This window comes from Cylas formicarius, unplaced genomic scaffold (assembly GCF_029955315.1).
Source record: "Cylas formicarius isolate icCylForm1 unplaced genomic scaffold, icCylForm1.1 PGA_scaffold_5__7_contigs__length_24384050, whole genome shotgun sequence".
In the NCBI taxonomy this organism is placed as follows: domain Eukaryota; kingdom Metazoa; phylum Arthropoda; class Insecta; order Coleoptera; family Brentidae; genus Cylas; species Cylas formicarius.
This window is the reverse complement of record NW_026844341.1, coordinates 23,569,531-23,585,656: the sequence shown is the minus strand read 5'-3', so window position 1 is coordinate 23,585,656 and position 16,126 is coordinate 23,569,531. Positions and strand designations below refer to the sequence as shown.

The following is a 16,126-nucleotide window of genomic DNA, read 5'->3' as shown; positions in this document are numbered from 1 at the left end:
TTTTGTAGTTGGTGGCATATCTGTTCTCTAATGTTGAGCTTTTTTAGGTTTTCGATCAATGTATGTGGTATTTCTTCGGTTGCGCCTATAATAATTGGTACTATAATGGCTCTTTCTTGGTTCCACGTCTCTTTTATTTCATTGGCAAGAGGTAAGTACTTACTAATTTTCTCGTCGTGCTTTTTTTGTAGGTTTGTGGCGAGTGGGATGGAGAAGTCAATCAGGTAAGTATTATTATTATTATTATTATTATTATTACTATTATTATTATTATTGTTAATTATTTATATTTCAGTAAAATGTTTTTTCAAGGTATGAAAGCGGCATTAGTACTACTACCTACTACTACCGTGTATGGGTCCCCTTATAATGATGAACTAAACGTTCACGGTATCGCTGTTGCAATTTTTTTCTAGAGATCTACATTGTGAAAATGGTAATGTGAATCTGCAAGGTTGCGTGTTTCTTAAACGGATATTATTCAGAATATTGAGCTGCATGGAATTTAAATTTCGACGGTGACGACGGTAGCGCTCTGTCGGAAGTGATAAATAACGTCGTAGCTTTGGTACACTTTTAAATTTTGAAATTGACGAATTTTTCGCGACATTTTTGTAAAAATATTACAAGGCGTGTCCGTTTAACGGCAGAAACTCTACAACCGAATTTGATCCGACCGCTTATTGCGACTTACTTTCATTTGAAAGCGGCAAATTGCCCAGTGAAAATACATAAATTGTTGCCAATTAAGTATATGAACTTTATCGTCACGCGAATCGTAAGCAATTAGGACATTTTTATAAGTATTAACTGATAAATCTTTCAAAAAGAACTCCTCGGTGCGTATTAAGCTCTAAAGCAGCTGATGATTCAAAACACAAGGTTTATATTTCCAAAAGATAAGGTTTGATATCAAAATATAGGAGACATTTTGAAAAACAAATTTTTTGGGCACTGTAACACAAAATATTGACATTTCAGATTCTTGCAGTTATATTTCAGGTTCGTATTATAAGGGATGTTTTTTGTTCGATGTATAGAACTTAGGGTTGTGATAAAAGAACGATGGATTATTCGATTGACATCAATTTTATTTATCCGAAAGAAAATCTTGCGGCATTACATTTTAAATATGATTTTTGGCATATGACCGCCACTGCTGGCGCGGGTGTAGTCCAATCTGGACGTCCAATTTTCGATGACTTTTTCCAACATTTGTGGCCCATATCGGCAATAACACGGCGAATGTTGTCTTCCAAATGGTCAAGCGTTTGTGGCTTATCCGCATACTTTACATAGCCCCACAGAAAGTAGTCTAGCGGTGTCAAATCACAAGATCTTGGAGGCCAATTCACGGGTCCAAAACGTGAAATTAGGCGGTCACCAAACGTGTCTTTCAATAAATCGATTGTGGCACGAGCTGCGTGACATGTTGCACCGTCTTGTTGAAACCACGTCTCCTGGACAGAGTTGGAGTTAGTAATCATAGCTCTATACCGATCACCATTCTGGCCATCATCGTTTTTGAAGAAGTACGGACCAATGATTCCACCAGCCCATAAAGCGCACCAAACAGTCAGTTTTTCTGGATGAAACGGTGTTTCGGCATACACTTGAGGATTAGCTTCGCTCCAAATGCACCAGTTTTGTTTGTTGACGTAGCCATTCAACCAGAAGTGCGCTTCATCGCTAAACAAAATTCGCTTATGAAAATCGGGAACAACGGCAATCTCGTTTTGGGCCCATTCGACGAATCTACGCCTTACTTGATGATCGTTTGGCTTCAATTCTTGCACGAGTTGGATTTTGTAAGCACGTAAACCAAAATCCTTCCGCAAAATCTTCCATAAAGTGGATGGACACGGATCCGATTCCTGTGCTAGATGGCGGATGGACTCATTCGGGTCTTCCTCAATGCTACGCTCTACAGCAGCAATAGCTTCTTCTGTACGCACCGTACGGCGTCTCTGGGGATGCGAGTTATCAACAAGAGTAAACGTGGTGCGAAAACGTTCCATGGTTAATCAAATTAACTGCTCTGATGGACGATTTTGTCGACGATAAAATGGAGGTAGCACGCACAGAACCATTATTTTCGAAATAAAATTGCACTATTTGCAAGCGTTGCTCAGGCGTGAGTGTATTCATGATGAATTGCCAAACCAAACTGAGAATAAATCACTTGACAGCTGTTAAATCGGTAGCCATCTTGAACAGTAATGCCAACTTAAAGTTCTATAAAAAAAACACATACATGGTAACGTAAGTATTTTCAATTCTTTGAATATTGGGCGGCGAACCTGAACCGCGGACTTCTGCACTCTAAAGGCTCTCTCGGCCTCCGTCGCGGTCCTCCACAATAGTAGTTCATATGGTAAGACACTATGAAACAGTGCAAAATAAAATATACTGATAGCGCTTGCGAGATGGAACCTCACAGTTGTCTCATAACAAAAACCTGAGAAGACAATTTACTGCTCCATCATGGAGAGTGTAGTGACAGACTTTTTATTTAAATTAGTTAGATCTTTCTCCGATTCAATCATCTGCATAGAATATACTGCAAGCAGCATTTGTTGCAAATACTACGTCATTTATGTATATTATAAACAATAGTGGACCAAGGATGGAGCCCTGAGGCACTCCATTAGTAAGAGTGGAATCCCGATCATTCCAGACAACATGTTGCTTTCTTCCGTTCAAATAAGATTTTAAAAGGATATTTTCACGAATTCCGAACAAACAAAACATATTACAAACAAACAAAATTATATTTGCTTTTGTATGGTAAGCACAATAGAATTTAACACTCAAAACAGAGAATCTAACAGAAAACTTCTGCGACTGGCTCCAATAACGATCTACTCAAAATTTTGCTGGCCTTTCAGTTTAATAATTGTAAGTGTTGGTGTTACTATTTTTATTAGGCTATACTATATTGTAATAATAATAAAATAAAATATTAGATATAAATAAATGATTTATATTAGCAATATATACTCTTGAGTACCAGTTAGATATGAAAATATTTAGTTACAAAAAATAGTTTATTTTTCTATTTTAAATTCTAATAATCACTATTATAAGAAAAAGTTTACCTAGCCTTGACACCGATAGCAGTTGTCTACCCTGCCTATTTGGGCTCCGATCTGATTGCAAACCATTCATATGACCAATTAGCGCCAGTGCATCGTTATTAAAACGAAAATGGGAAAAAACAATGGCCCGAGGTCCTCGTTTTACTTCCCAGACCGACCTGTCAACCGTAAAACAATGGAGAATCGTCCCACGCCTTCCGATAGTTTGCGTTGTTGCCAAAATACTTTTTCATATGTTTCATATGTTTGTTAGTAGCGAGGTGCAGTCATTTTTAAATTTTTGCCTAGTTCTTCATGATCCCTTTTTTGGAACTGGAGAACTGGGGAGAAACCAAAAATTCGAAAATCATCCTGGGCGCGCTCTGATGCCTTGATATGAAGAAATTTGAGGTCGTTATGCATTTAAAATGGGCGAAATGCATGAAAATTTTGATGCAATACAATACAAATACGCCCATTAAATTCAAAATAAATCTGTAAATATTTAGGAATTTAATTTGTTTTAAATTCAAACAAGAATACGACAAATGATGGGACTGACGTGTATGGTATAATTTTTACTACAATGGATACTTACTTTATTTTTCTTACATTCTTTGCTTATTCAGGTAGGTCAAGTATTCAAGTAGTTTATGAGTCTTTGTAACAGGATTTTTGTCTTCCATATTTTGGAATAGATCATTTATTTGATCTTCTGATAGATATACTAGAATATCTGGTCCAGCTATATTCTGTTCCACAACATAAAAAATGTTCGCCTTAGTTTGGTTGTTTGGGTTTTGTTTGTTATATTCTATGCCTCTAAGCTAGGTTCAATTTTCTGTGTACGAACAGTACTGATAATTTAATAGACCAAGTCTCAAATCGCTTGTCAATCTGGGTCTTTTGCTTGAAAACTTAAACATGAAAACAAAACATTAAACTTTCGTAAAAACATTAAAAACCTGTAAACAAAATACAGCATTACAGCATATCACAACCTTATAGTGAATTCGTGCCCTTTTGGTAGAGACTTTTCGTAATGCTTCGTTTAAACTTATGGGACAATTGACACAATGAAATACTTTGTTGTGGAGTTCAAGATTTTCTTTCAATTTGAATTCAAATGCTGAATTTGAATGCTTCACGATGAAGGACACGCCCGGTAAGATAAAAAGGGAAATTTCTGAATTATGATGGTATCGAATTATTAGAAGATAAGATTAACGATCATCCAACCCAACGATCGCCCTAAGAACAAAGACCTGGTATTTTCGGCAAGAACTAACCAAAACTAACCACGAAAGTCTATGGACACAAAGTCATTTATAGTCAATAGAATCACAAATTTATTATGAAAAGCCCAATAATTTTCAGTCAAAAATAAAATGCTCGAACCAAGGACATTTTCCCTTTTAACAAATGAAAATATATCGCCGACAAATTCTTTTTTTCAATCATCTTTTCCTCGTAATCATCAGGGCGCCGGAAGCGGGCAAAATCTACAATATCTCCTTAACATCTTACCGATAAATTAAGCTTCACTTCAACATGAAACATTTAATTGAATTTATTAATTTAATCGAATTATTGCATCAGTAACGAATCCTAAAAAGTCCGTCTTTGAGGTTTGACATTCGCCAGCGTGTGAAACACAATCCTTCGTTAAAAATTAAACGATTCGTGGAAATCGAACTCCACGATTTGATTACAGACCGCTTCCCGACACAACTATGGTTACTACGAAACCGCACATTTTCTCGAGCTACCTTGTCATTACGCCGGCGGGAAAGAATTGGAAATGTTTTGTCCACGCTTAGTTGCGGAGCGACTGTAACACTTACAAAAATCACGCGGAGGAAAGCAGGACTTCAAAGCGGAGTTAACCGTAAAGTTAACCGGAAAGCGCAAAAATTAAAAATAATTTATAAAAAAAAAACTTCGCCGTTTTTGGTATCCATGATCGCCCTGGAAAACGCCACTGGCTCGAGAAATTGAGATGGCGTCGGATAAAGGGTACTTTGGATACATACGCCGCCTGATGATGATGGTGGGCATTTGGAGGTTGCTGGACTACCAGACGTCGACCCTGAAGAGACGCATTTACGAAGTCTACGCAGTTCTGTTTCAGCTGATCTGCTTGTCGGCCTTGGTGTCCTTGATAGGAGAGTTACCGATACTGTTTCGAACAAATAACGCTACAGCAGGTAATCAACTTGAGGAATAGTATATCGCACGTAGTTTAGTATTGAGGTTATTTCAACTCTTTTACTCTGTCGCGTTTGTCACTTGTAGGTAGATGCTGTTGACTGTCTTCCTAGGTCTACATTTTTCTGGTTCCACTTATCATCTAATCAATTAATAGGACATCTTGAAAGGAAAAACCTTCTTGCCGACACTCAGTGTGGCTTCCGAAAAGGACACAGTTGCCAAGTTCTCCTAGACTATTCTAGAGTTTTCCTTGTACTCAACCATGAAGCTCCTCTTTCTGGAGTTCCGCAGGGCTCCACGTTGGGACCCATATTGTATACAATTTACGCAGCGCAGATGATGCTCAGCGGTTTTTGTCATTTCCAGTCAACAATTTGCCAGAAAACTGTGATCTTATGGATAGGGGCGTAAACGCTATTTTTGAAGTTTTCAAGGCTCACTCTCTGCTTCTAAATACGGATAAGTAATAATTGTAATCTGTTTAGTCTATCTCCAACTTTGGTAAGATTTGATCTAGGATCTGAAAAGCAAATTCCTGATTGTATTAAGAAATCAATTTTCAAATTAAAACTATTTCATAACTCCCAGTAATGTTTTAATCATGTATCACCCTTATGTTTTCCATTTTTTATGTCTGTTACTCCTTGAAAGTAACCAAGGTCAAACTGACGTTATATACACTGACTTTCTCCAAGCAATTGACCAGATAGATCACCACTTACCGACGTTCTCTTTTGTACCTCACGTTACTAAAATGGTTTCCAGTGCAACACAAATTGTTATTTGATTGTTACGTTAAGTCCAAGCTTGACTATGGCTCCGTGGCATGGTCACATCTGCCACGCTCAGTCCATCGAGAGTATGCAGAGAAGGTCACTGAAGTATCTAATGTTCAGGGGGGAGGGTTCCTATCGTGATAGGGGAGTTCATCATGATCTTCTAGTGAGAAGGTTCGCTGTACTGCCTCTGAGCTTACGCAAGTTACAAGTTAATTCACGTGCCGCTACTGGAAAGGAGATATCAATCAATTTTCTTACCGCAGTTACCCAGATCCATTTTCAAAATCCTATTTGCAATATGTGTGTTACCATCATCAAATTATAATTGCACCGACGATAGTTCTGACCTTAGGAGGATGCTGTGTGATTCGCTTGTTCTTTCCAGTTTTAATTTCTGTGAGCAGTGTTCGAAGTGTTTTCGGAGCGCGAGCATTGAAGATGCCAAGTGAGATCTTGGCGAAACGTCTGCAGGATTGCAGTCGGAGTTCAACAAACGAACGGATGATATCCCGGAATATATTGTAATCACATTTTTCCATGAAAATTACCTGGATATCATTATTTTTAAAGATAGATATAAACTGTGCATGTTTAGATATAAATAGTGTTATTTTTGTCTGAATCAAGGGTACTTATTATTCTTATCATCACTAACAGCCCAGAATTTACATTTTGAGTGTATCAGGCCCTTTTCCAGCTATGGACAACATCGGGAAAATCATCGCCACGGTGGTGGTGATATTCAAAATGACAATGTGGAGGTCTAATCAGATGTTGAGGTTGATGAGGCTCGTACTGCACCAAGACTCCGACATACGATTGCAGCCGGATAGCCAGATTAAAGCGATATATCAGCGGCACCAAAACTACGACGACAAGTTCATTTCTCTGATAGTTTCGTCTGCCGTTATGATTGCTGTGTGCGCAGCAGGTTTCGGTGAGAAAATCTGGACAGTATCCGCGGAGAACCAGTGACCTATCCTTTTTAGGAGACGTCGATTGTTACCTATATACTAGGCAGTTCAGGAACCTCAACCAGACGCAAAAACCTTTGCCGATGAACCTCTGGTACCCTTTCGATCGGAACAGGCATTACGTATTCGTGTTAATTGACCAAAACATCCGACCTTCGATGGCCTGTCTGTGTATCGGGGTGGTCAGCGCCTCCGTCAACTCCGTCATAGTTTTTCTCAAGCTTCAACTGACGCTGCTTCAGCGTAATTTCCGGAGCTTTGATGGATGCAAGGGGAACGATTTGAAGGCGCTCTGCGTCGAGCATCAGAAACTCATTGAGTGAGTTGTCCTCCCCGGTGGGTTTCGATCATCAGTGTGTTGTTTTAGATTCGTCGCCATATTCAACGGCGCCATGAGAAACATCATCTTTTTGGAATATACCGTGTCGTCTTTGACATTTGCTACGGTTATTTTTCAAATCACAACGGTAGGTGCTGATCTTTGCTTGGTTATAGGAATGGTTTGATAAAGATATCAGTCATCAGTAGGTTTGGTTTAGTGCTTCATAGTTTTTTTTTTCAGGGCGACCAGTTGGTGTTCAGTTTTACAATGCTGGCTTATATTTCCTTGCAGCTGCTCACGTTTGCCTGGAACTCCAACGAAATTCTGATACAGGTAAATCGTACTGAGTTCTACTGAAAACTTTTCGGATTTTAGCGATATTGTTAGGACTATTCGGGTTAGCATTTATTTCTTGCCTGCTGACTCGATATTCAAATCATAGCATCGTGCATGATCAAGCAACTTGGTCCTTTAGGATCCTAGGATTAGGTCTCATTTTGGATATATTTGCATGAGAGCAACTTTATTCAAAATCCTGTGTTTCAGAGCATCGAGTTAGCCAAAGCTATCTACGAAAGTAGGTGGTACGATCAGAGCAAATCTACGAAGTTGCTGCTGTACACGATGATGATGAGGTGTCAGAAGCCCCTTTGCTTGAGGATCGGTCTGCTCGGAGTGATGGATTTAAACGCTGGTCTCTCGGTACTTCTTTCTCACTTTTTACCACCAAACATCGAAGCAATTTCATTTTAGAGATTGAAGCTGGGGTATTCCTACACTTCGGTAATGAAGACATGAACGTGATAACGTGCGTTGCTTTTCGTTGGCCGTAAAAACATTTTGAAATAGAACAATTTTCAACCTCAAGTTCCCATTGATTTGTCCGGCACGAACCAGTCGCCCGGTCCGTTTTTGTAGCTAATCGGAAAGTTTGCTTTTGTTTTGAAAATACGTCCTGCAACTTATTAGAAAGTTGCACAATGCGGCAGCAGAATATATTTTTAAAGTGCCATAGCACATAGATAAATTTTTCCGCTGATCTGACTTGTTGTTTATACTAAAAAAAGTCAAGGCCTTTTAACAAAATGGATTGTGTACAGGGCGTCCGCTTTTCGACACCCTTGCGGGTTATCGCGTTTAGAATTAAAGCGAAAAGGTTAACCAACAGAACACCCTGTTTATTATAAAAAATATGTTATTGTTTGGAATGTCAATTTACAGATGGCCTTTGATTTGTCAACAAAAGTTGCGCTTGTTACATTTTGTTAAGTTTCATGCTCCGTTTAAACTCTGCTTAACCTTAACTGGATTGGTTGCCATTAAAATTAACTGTCTTGGCGTGCACTGTGGTAGACCCGAACCGCATTTGCAATTCTCGTCGCAGGACACGCGGTATATCTCCGCTTCGATTAAATGTTATCGCGGACACTGCGTTATGCATGCAACTGTAAATTTGAACCAAATCAATCCCGAGGAAAAGTGTTAGAAACGCGTGAAAACAATGGCGTTAGCGATTCTCTTCGCGGTCACGATAACACTAGTGGCGGTTTTCTTCTTGTTTTCGAAATGGCGCTACACTTACTGGAAACGCAGGGGTTTGACCCAACTAGAACCGGACTTTTTCTACGGTAACACGAAGAAGATGTTCACCGGAGAGTTATCCACCGCAGAAACTTACCGGGAAATCTATCGGCAGCTGAAATCCATGAACATTCGGCACGGTAATAATCAACGTTGCGAATTATATTCGTTCATCACGGTGGGCATTTCATTGTCGAAGAAAAGCATCAATAAATCCGAGCCATTGGGATCCATACTATTGCATAACATAACTTCTCCTTAAAGGTGCTATTTAAATAAGTAATGATATACCGAGCGACGCAAGAAAGTGGGAACACTCTATAACTTTTAAACGGCTTGAGATAGCGTTTTGAAATTTGGAAGGGTCAATATAGGCTGAACGTCCAATTTTTCGACAATATGTAGTCAATGGTTGCACTTCCGGTTTGAGCGGAAACGATAGGTAGGATAGATAATTTCGAATTTTATATGGCACAATATATATTTTCTTGCATTTTTGGATTCAGATCAGGATAGGACGGTTTTTCTCTTTTTTATTATTATTTTTTTAAATTTTTGATTGTGTCCAGGAGGCTGTGACCATCATAAATACTATTTACCGGGTCACCTGATCATGTGAAAAATTGTCAATGAAACTATTCTATACTTGTCTAATGTCTAATGTAATGAACAATTTAATTTTTCAGGATAACCTTGTTTTTTCAAATAGTGAAAACAAAAACTTTTTTTTGCAACATTTTGACACCAAAACAGATAAGTAAATACATTTTTATAAAAATAAAATATTACTTAGTAGGCTGTGCTTCTGTTCATAATTAATTGTCAAGTCGATAAGAAAAAGAAACTCTAGACAAGCTTATGCAGTGGAAAGAAAAAAAAACAGATTAGCATTTCAAAAAAAAAATCAATGGAGAGTTTCTTCTGAGATTCACTGATTATTTTCACAAAACAACACGAATACATTCACTGACATGACCGTCAGAATTAAAAAACGTCAAAAATTCAAAGCGTCTCCGAAAACATCCGATTGCTCCCAAATCCGTGCGGTAAAATCCCGGAAATGTCCGAAGTGGCTCGGATTCATGGGAAACCTCCGGACTTCAATAGGCAGCAAAAACACCATATTATATGATACAACTATTTTAGTAAAAAAAGGCAAATGTTTATTATTATTTGACTGAAACTTTCGTAAACTTTTTCTCGCAGTCATGTCTAAAACCTTTTTGCCTGTAGGCGGAGCCTATAGTCTTTTGAAGCCGGTCTACATACCGATAGACCCCCTGATAATAAAACACATCATCCAAAACGACTTTCCCCATTTCACTGGCCATGGGTTCTATTACCACGAGAACGACATGCTGTCCAAAACTCTGTTCAGAATGGACGGACCGCAGTGGAAAATTCTGCGGGCCAAGATGACCCCCGTTTTTACCGTCGGCAAGATCAAGATGATCTTCGAGACCCTCGTCGAGAAAATAATCCACTTGGAACGAGTGGGGAGACAGTGCGCGGCGAAAGGGGAGCCCGTTCACATTAAGGATATCGCAGCCCGGTTCACCAGTGACGTCATTGGTAAAAACTAGCATAAAGTTTCCGTGAATTAATGAATGTTTTGGAAAAATTAGAACCATGGGCTGTCCATTTAATTCACCACTTTTTGAACTAAACACACACATTCACAATTATTTTGAAATCCAAAATGATTAATTTAAGAAATATTGAAAAAAGATATAATAGCAATAATTAATGTGTACTTAGTATATGCCACCTAAAATTGGCTCGGCTAAAATGGCATAACGAGAATTGTTGGGTTAGGAGATTAAGATTTAACCACAGTATATGAACTTCGGCATCGGACAATACCTGCTTTCAAAAATAATTATAAATAAAATGTAGAGCCATCGATTCCAATCCACTATAACGTTTCAGATTGAGACTATATCGGTCTGACTTTAAAAAACATGTTCTTAGAATCCTTGACATAAGCTTCTGGTATTACCTCTGAAACATAGCGCCTAAATTTTGTATCATTTTATATTATACCCTGGACTGCATGGATAATGTATGAACCAATTTGACATATCCAATGCATAGCATAGCTTTTCAAGCACATTTTCTTAATTTGTGCCTCTTCTGTGTTTTTAAAAACGGACTTTGACTAAAATTGCAACATTAACAATAAAGTATTCGCAGGTATTCGCAGGCCTTCTTTTCATACCATCAGAACTTATTAAAAACAGTAAAAAGATATTTGGTTTCAACAAGCTTTTAAACATTCGCCCGAATCGACCGTATAAACAAGCTTAAGTAGATTTCTGTAGCGTCTTGGCGTAGTCGCCGAGAGATGGCGCGACCAGCTCAAATGATTCGTTTTGCCGCCTCGATATGAATATTTCTATCGCAGCGAGTATAGCTTTCGGCATCGAATGTCATTCCATGGAGGATCCTGATGCCGAGTTCCGCGTCTACGGCAGGAAAATATTTCGACCGAGACTGCTCAAGACGTGGCTCGAGGAGATCGTTCCGTGGAAGATTCTAGGTTATACCGGATACAAAACGCAGGGCGGAGGTGACATCGAACGCTTTTTCCAAAACATCGTGAGAGATACGATAGCGTACAGGGAAAAGAACAACGTCTTCAGGAAGGACTTCTTGCACTTGCTCATACAGTTAAAGAACCGCGGCGAACTCAGCGAAGACGGCAGCATCGTGAAAGAGAAGATTGGTGAGTAAACCAGGATAATGTATCACGTGACTCATCAGAAATAATTCTCCCAGTGCTGGACTACAAACATCCCTCAATTTTTTTTGTTGCCATTGATCGATGATTCAGAAACATTACATTAACTATTAACTATAAACATTAAAAATAAGTACTTTTACAAACAATGGTATATTAGATAAAAATTTTGCTAAAATTTCGGCCAAATCGATAAGTTAAATTAATGATACTCGGGCATATGAAGTAAATTGCTATTTGGTTCTTAGTGTCTGACCATGGTTTTAACGAATTTGTTTACTTCCTCTATTTAAATTTCATAATGTTCTAGTATCAATATTATGATGCAATACAAAAAAGTGAGTCATTAACGATCAAATCAAAGCAATTAAATATGTGCCAGTGCTATTTTCGCTCTAGATTTGCATCAGCCGCAGCTTTTCCCTTGCTGTGGCTCAATTATTTATTTTGCTGTGCCGTGCCCGCACAGCCACGTTTCGCCGACCTGACCCGCTCGCGACTTCTAATCTCCTGATGAAATTTGGGCGTCAAAGGCGTTCCTGGGGGGTTGGAAGAGGCGTAGCCTCATTAGAGTGTACCGCACACGTCTAACACCGGTGCAAGGTCACGACTAAAGATAGCCCCACGAGGGGGACAGCCTCGCCGCGTTGATTGGCGGCCCGACTAAGTGTCCGTACCCCCTTTTTTTGGCTATTTCGCGGTGCCAGTCGGGAGTTTTTTTTTTCCTGGTTCGTTATGGCTCGACTACTGAAGTTTACCCGTATTTATTCCTCAAAGCGCAAGACATTGGATTATTGGATGGAATAAAAAAAAACAGGTTAAATAACCCTATCATTTATGTACGGCGGCTATTCATAAACAACATCATAATAATAATAATTGTTATTGGTGTTATCAATCAATCCACCATAATGCTTTGAAAAATTGATCACAAGGTAAATAAATGTTTCTTATAGTAATATGAAAAATATTATGTATTATTATTTATATTAATCAGCTAAAAGCTGCGGAACATTGTCCTGATCATTGCCATGTCTCATTCTACTCATTCTTCATTTGGAATATTCCCACAAAATTTTGCTATTACCATACTACCATATCTAACATAATTTTCAAAGAAATTAATTCACCAAAGACCTTACCAGTTGATCGATAATTAGCTCTTAAGAATTCCTTACCTTAACCAAACTAACCAAGTGAGGGAAATCCGAATGGGTGATCTGCAGGTGATAACACCGTAACCGAGGAAGAAATCATAGCCCAATGCTTCCTGTTCTTCATCGCGGGCTTCGAGCCTTCAGCCACGACGATGACCTTCGGTCTGTTTGAGCTTGCCCGGAACCAAGAGGTCCAAGACAAAGTCAGAGAAGAGGTACGGACGGTGTTGGAGAAGTATGGAGGGAAGTTCACGTACGAGGCTGCCCAAGAGCTCGTCTACACCGAGAAAGTGGTGCAAGGTTCATTTTGGGAGGTATACCATTCGGCGTGCTTTTGATGGCGGTCGCCCTTTTAGAAACGCTGAGGAAGTATCCGCCTCTGTCGACGCTCACACGAGTCTGTTCCAAAGACTACAAAGTGCCAGGGTCGGACCTGGTTATCGAGAAGGGCACGTACGTTCAGATCTCCGCCTGGGGACTCCATCTCGATCCCGACTACTTTCCAAATCCGGAAGTGTTCGATCCAGAGAACTTTAGTGTAGAACGCAAAGCCGCCAGGCCAGATTTTACCTACTTGCCATTTGGAGATGGCCCAAGGATTTGTACGGGTAAGGCTGAGCTTGCGGGTTTCTGCAAAGAGCTTCAAGAAACATTTTTCTTCGGTATTTTTTGAACCATTTATATTGTTCTGACAGAAATACGAATAATAAAACCAACCATAGGTTTATTGCAGTTATCCGGGAATTTTCCAGATACTCTTTTGGCCTCAATATTTGGCAGTTTACATAGCCAAGTTATTGAAACTGAAGATATAAATAAAAAAAATAAAAATAATATAAAACGGCCCTTATATTAAGCTCACCGAAAGTCACCTTATTTGTTATCTTAACCGAGGATATAACTTAATTTTACATTAGAAAAATATATACGTGCAAATATATGATAAAAAAATAATATTAAATAGAGACAAATGTTTAATTATCTAGGTAATTTTTCTTAAAAGATGCTTTCTAAATAAAATTTAAAAGCGCAGAGATATTCTGCGATTGGCTAATCTGAGGATATTTATTAAGCGCTCTGCCAGATGTATACGAGAAGTAGCTTTTATTTTATACCGCCATTTAAAAGGAAATGAATGCAATTTCTCAATTTTCCCAATAAACACGAGGAGTAGCCAGTTTTAACTAGTTTGTGAAGAAAACACGCAAATGTAATCTCACCTCGATATATTTAACCAATTCAAGTCGTGAAGTTTATGACGTCGAAACATCCAAGCGCGACCATACATAAAATTACATTGACTCAAAGCCAGTCGGAACAGAATTAATGGAGTCGTAAGGGTGAAGCACCTCCAAGAAAATTCAGAATCTACCAGTCAACAAAAAAGGTGATGGCCACGATCTTTTGAGATTTTGAAGGAGTTCTTATGATAGATTTTAAAGAAACTAATACCACTGTCAATGGTAAATATTACGCAATATCATTACATGAATTGCGGGACTGCATACGTGTAAAACGTCGAGGAAAACTGACCAGAGGCGTGAGTCTTTTGCACGATAATGCACCTGCCCATACCGCTGGTGTTGCACAAGCTGCCATTTTAGGGTGTGGGTTCCAACAGATAGATCATCCTCCCTACAGTCCAGATATGGCCCCCAGCGACTATTATTTGTTTAAAGGGATTGAGTTGTTAATAAAGAGATGTAATAAGTGTATCGAAGTTAAGGGGGATTATATTGAAAAATAATAAAAAATTGTTACTCTACTTCGTTTCTTTCATACTCGTAAGTTCATTACCAAAAATTATAACCATTTTTTTTCTTCAACAGCTGGTATAAGTATATTAATGCGGATTTAATTTCAAGCCAACATCATTTCCACTGCGTCAGACGGTGAAAAAGAAATATATGTCTGTGTGTCATCGGCATACTATTGAAATCTCCAAAGAAACCCGACATATATGCCGTATAAATAATGAAAAAAAGAGATCTTAATGGCTTAATGCTTTCGGGTTAACGTTGAACTTTCAGGTTGGAGGTTCGGGTTGATTCTAAGCAAGTTGGGCCTCGCAGCTTTGCTCAAAGGTCACCGCTTCGCCGTCAACGAGAAAACAAAACTTCCCATCCTGATGGAGAAAGGTTCGATGATAATAACCGCCCGTGGGGACGTTTGGTTGGACATCGAGAAAATCGACTGATTTTCCCACCTTATCGGCACCGTGTAGTCGTTATTAAAATAAAATTATATGCATGGCATGGGTTTTCTGTGTACGAAAAGGAGTTGCGCGCAATTCGCCATCGGGGCAGGCGGGGGTGGGGACTCGGCATAATTTTGGTTAAGCCCCTCCGTCCGAAAAAAAATCTGTTAACCGCCACCCTCAGTTTTCGATGCGCGCGCGCTACCACGGGGTGGGTTTCTTTTTTCCCGCGGCGTTGCCGCTTCTGCCGCAAAATCCGGGCGAGTTATTGAAACCGGGAATAAATTACCTTTTTTGTTGAAAATCTTTTTTTCTTATTCTAAATATGAAATTAATAACGTTTCTTACAATGTCTGGAATTATTTACTGCTTAAGTTTAGCTTAGCTCGAATAATAGCTGGAACTGTAGTGTCCTCTATTACAGTTTGGGTAGAGTACGTCGAGAATCATTTCTTGGATCAAGAACCGGACTGCTACAGGGATGTGACAAAACTTGTCATGTTCATGTCGATATTTGATATCTTGATATTGTTACGGTGCCTCTGACCGTTTCTGTTTGTGGCTTATTCGCATAGACCAATGACTTTACATAGCCCCGCAGAAAGTAGTCTAGCGGTGTTAAATCACAAGATCTTGGAGGCCAATTCACAGGTCGAAAACGTGAAATTAGGCGGTCACCGAACGTGTCTTTCAATAAATCGATTGTGGCACGAGCTGTGTGACATGTTGCGCCGTCTTGTTGAAACCACATCTCCTGGACATCATGGTTATTCAATTCAAGAGTGAAAGAGTTAGTAATCATAGCTCTATACCGATCACCATTGACTGTAACGTTCTGGCCATCATCGTTTTTGAAGAAGTACGGACCAATGATTCCACCAGCCCATAAAGCGCACCAAACAGTCAGTTTTTCTGGATGTAACGGTGTTTTGTGTGAGGATTAGCTTCGCTCCAAATGCGGCAGTTTTGTTTGTTGACGTAGCCGTTCATCGCTAAACAAAATTCGCTTATGAAAAACGGGAATAACGGCAATCTCGTTTTGGGCCCATTCGACGAATCTACGCCTTACTTCGATCCAATTCCTGTGC

The 16,126-nt window shown here is 39.2% G+C and overlaps 2 protein-coding genes across 2 annotated transcripts; both read left to right on the top strand.

The window, feature by feature from the left end:
- Window positions 1-4,886: 4,886 nt before the first annotated feature.
- On the top strand, window positions 4,887-8,243 carry LOC132701722 (odorant receptor 30a-like). The gene is made up of 7 exons (XM_060669870.1): window positions 4,887-5,284; window positions 6,765-7,004; window positions 7,057-7,360; window positions 7,409-7,508; window positions 7,604-7,696; window positions 7,910-8,065; window positions 8,117-8,243. Exons 1-7 carry the CDS (start codon window positions 5,077-5,079, stop codon window positions 8,159-8,161), a joined length of 1,146 nt encoding a protein of 381 aa, XP_060525853.1. The 5' UTR covers window positions 4,887-5,076; the 3' UTR covers window positions 8,162-8,243.
- Window positions 8,244-8,812: 569 nt separating this feature from the next.
- LOC132701721 (probable cytochrome P450 6a17) lies at window positions 8,813-15,090 on the top strand. Its single transcript, XM_060669869.1, has 6 exons — window positions 8,813-9,084; window positions 10,178-10,516; window positions 11,349-11,669; window positions 12,911-13,141; window positions 13,198-13,449; window positions 14,872-15,090. The coding sequence occupies exons 1-6, from the start codon at window positions 8,865-8,867 to the stop codon at window positions 15,036-15,038; spliced, it is 1,530 nt and encodes a 509-aa protein (XP_060525852.1). The 5' UTR covers window positions 8,813-8,864; the 3' UTR covers window positions 15,039-15,090.
- The last annotated feature ends 1,036 nt before the right edge of the window (window positions 15,091-16,126 follow it).

What these genes read in the sequence shown, in the direction of transcription:
- LOC132701722 (XM_060669870.1), top strand. Translation starts at nt 5,077, where the DNA reads ATGGCGTCGGATAAAGGGTACTTTGGATACATACGCCGCCTGATGATG. An exon ending in AACAAATAACGCTACAGCAG is followed by an intron (nt 5,285 to 6,764) that starts GTAATCAACTTG and finishes GCCCTTTTCCAG; the next exon opens with CTATGGACAACATCGGGAAA. An exon ending in CCAACGAAATTCTGATACAG is followed by an intron (nt 7,697 to 7,909) that starts GTAAATCGTACT and finishes CCTGTGTTTCAG; the next exon opens with AGCATCGAGTTAGCCAAAGC.
- LOC132701721 (XM_060669869.1), top strand. Translation starts at nt 8,865, where the DNA reads ATGGCGTTAGCGATTCTCTTCGCGGTCACGATAACACTAGTGGCGGTT. An exon ending in CATCGTGAAAGAGAAGATTG is followed by an intron (nt 11,670 to 12,910) that starts GTGAGTAAACCA and finishes GGTGATCTGCAG; the next exon opens with GTGATAACACCGTAACCGAG. An exon ending in TGGCCCAAGGATTTGTACGG is followed by an intron (nt 13,450 to 14,871) that starts GTAAGGCTGAGC and finishes TTGAACTTTCAG; the next exon opens with GTTGGAGGTTCGGGTTGATT.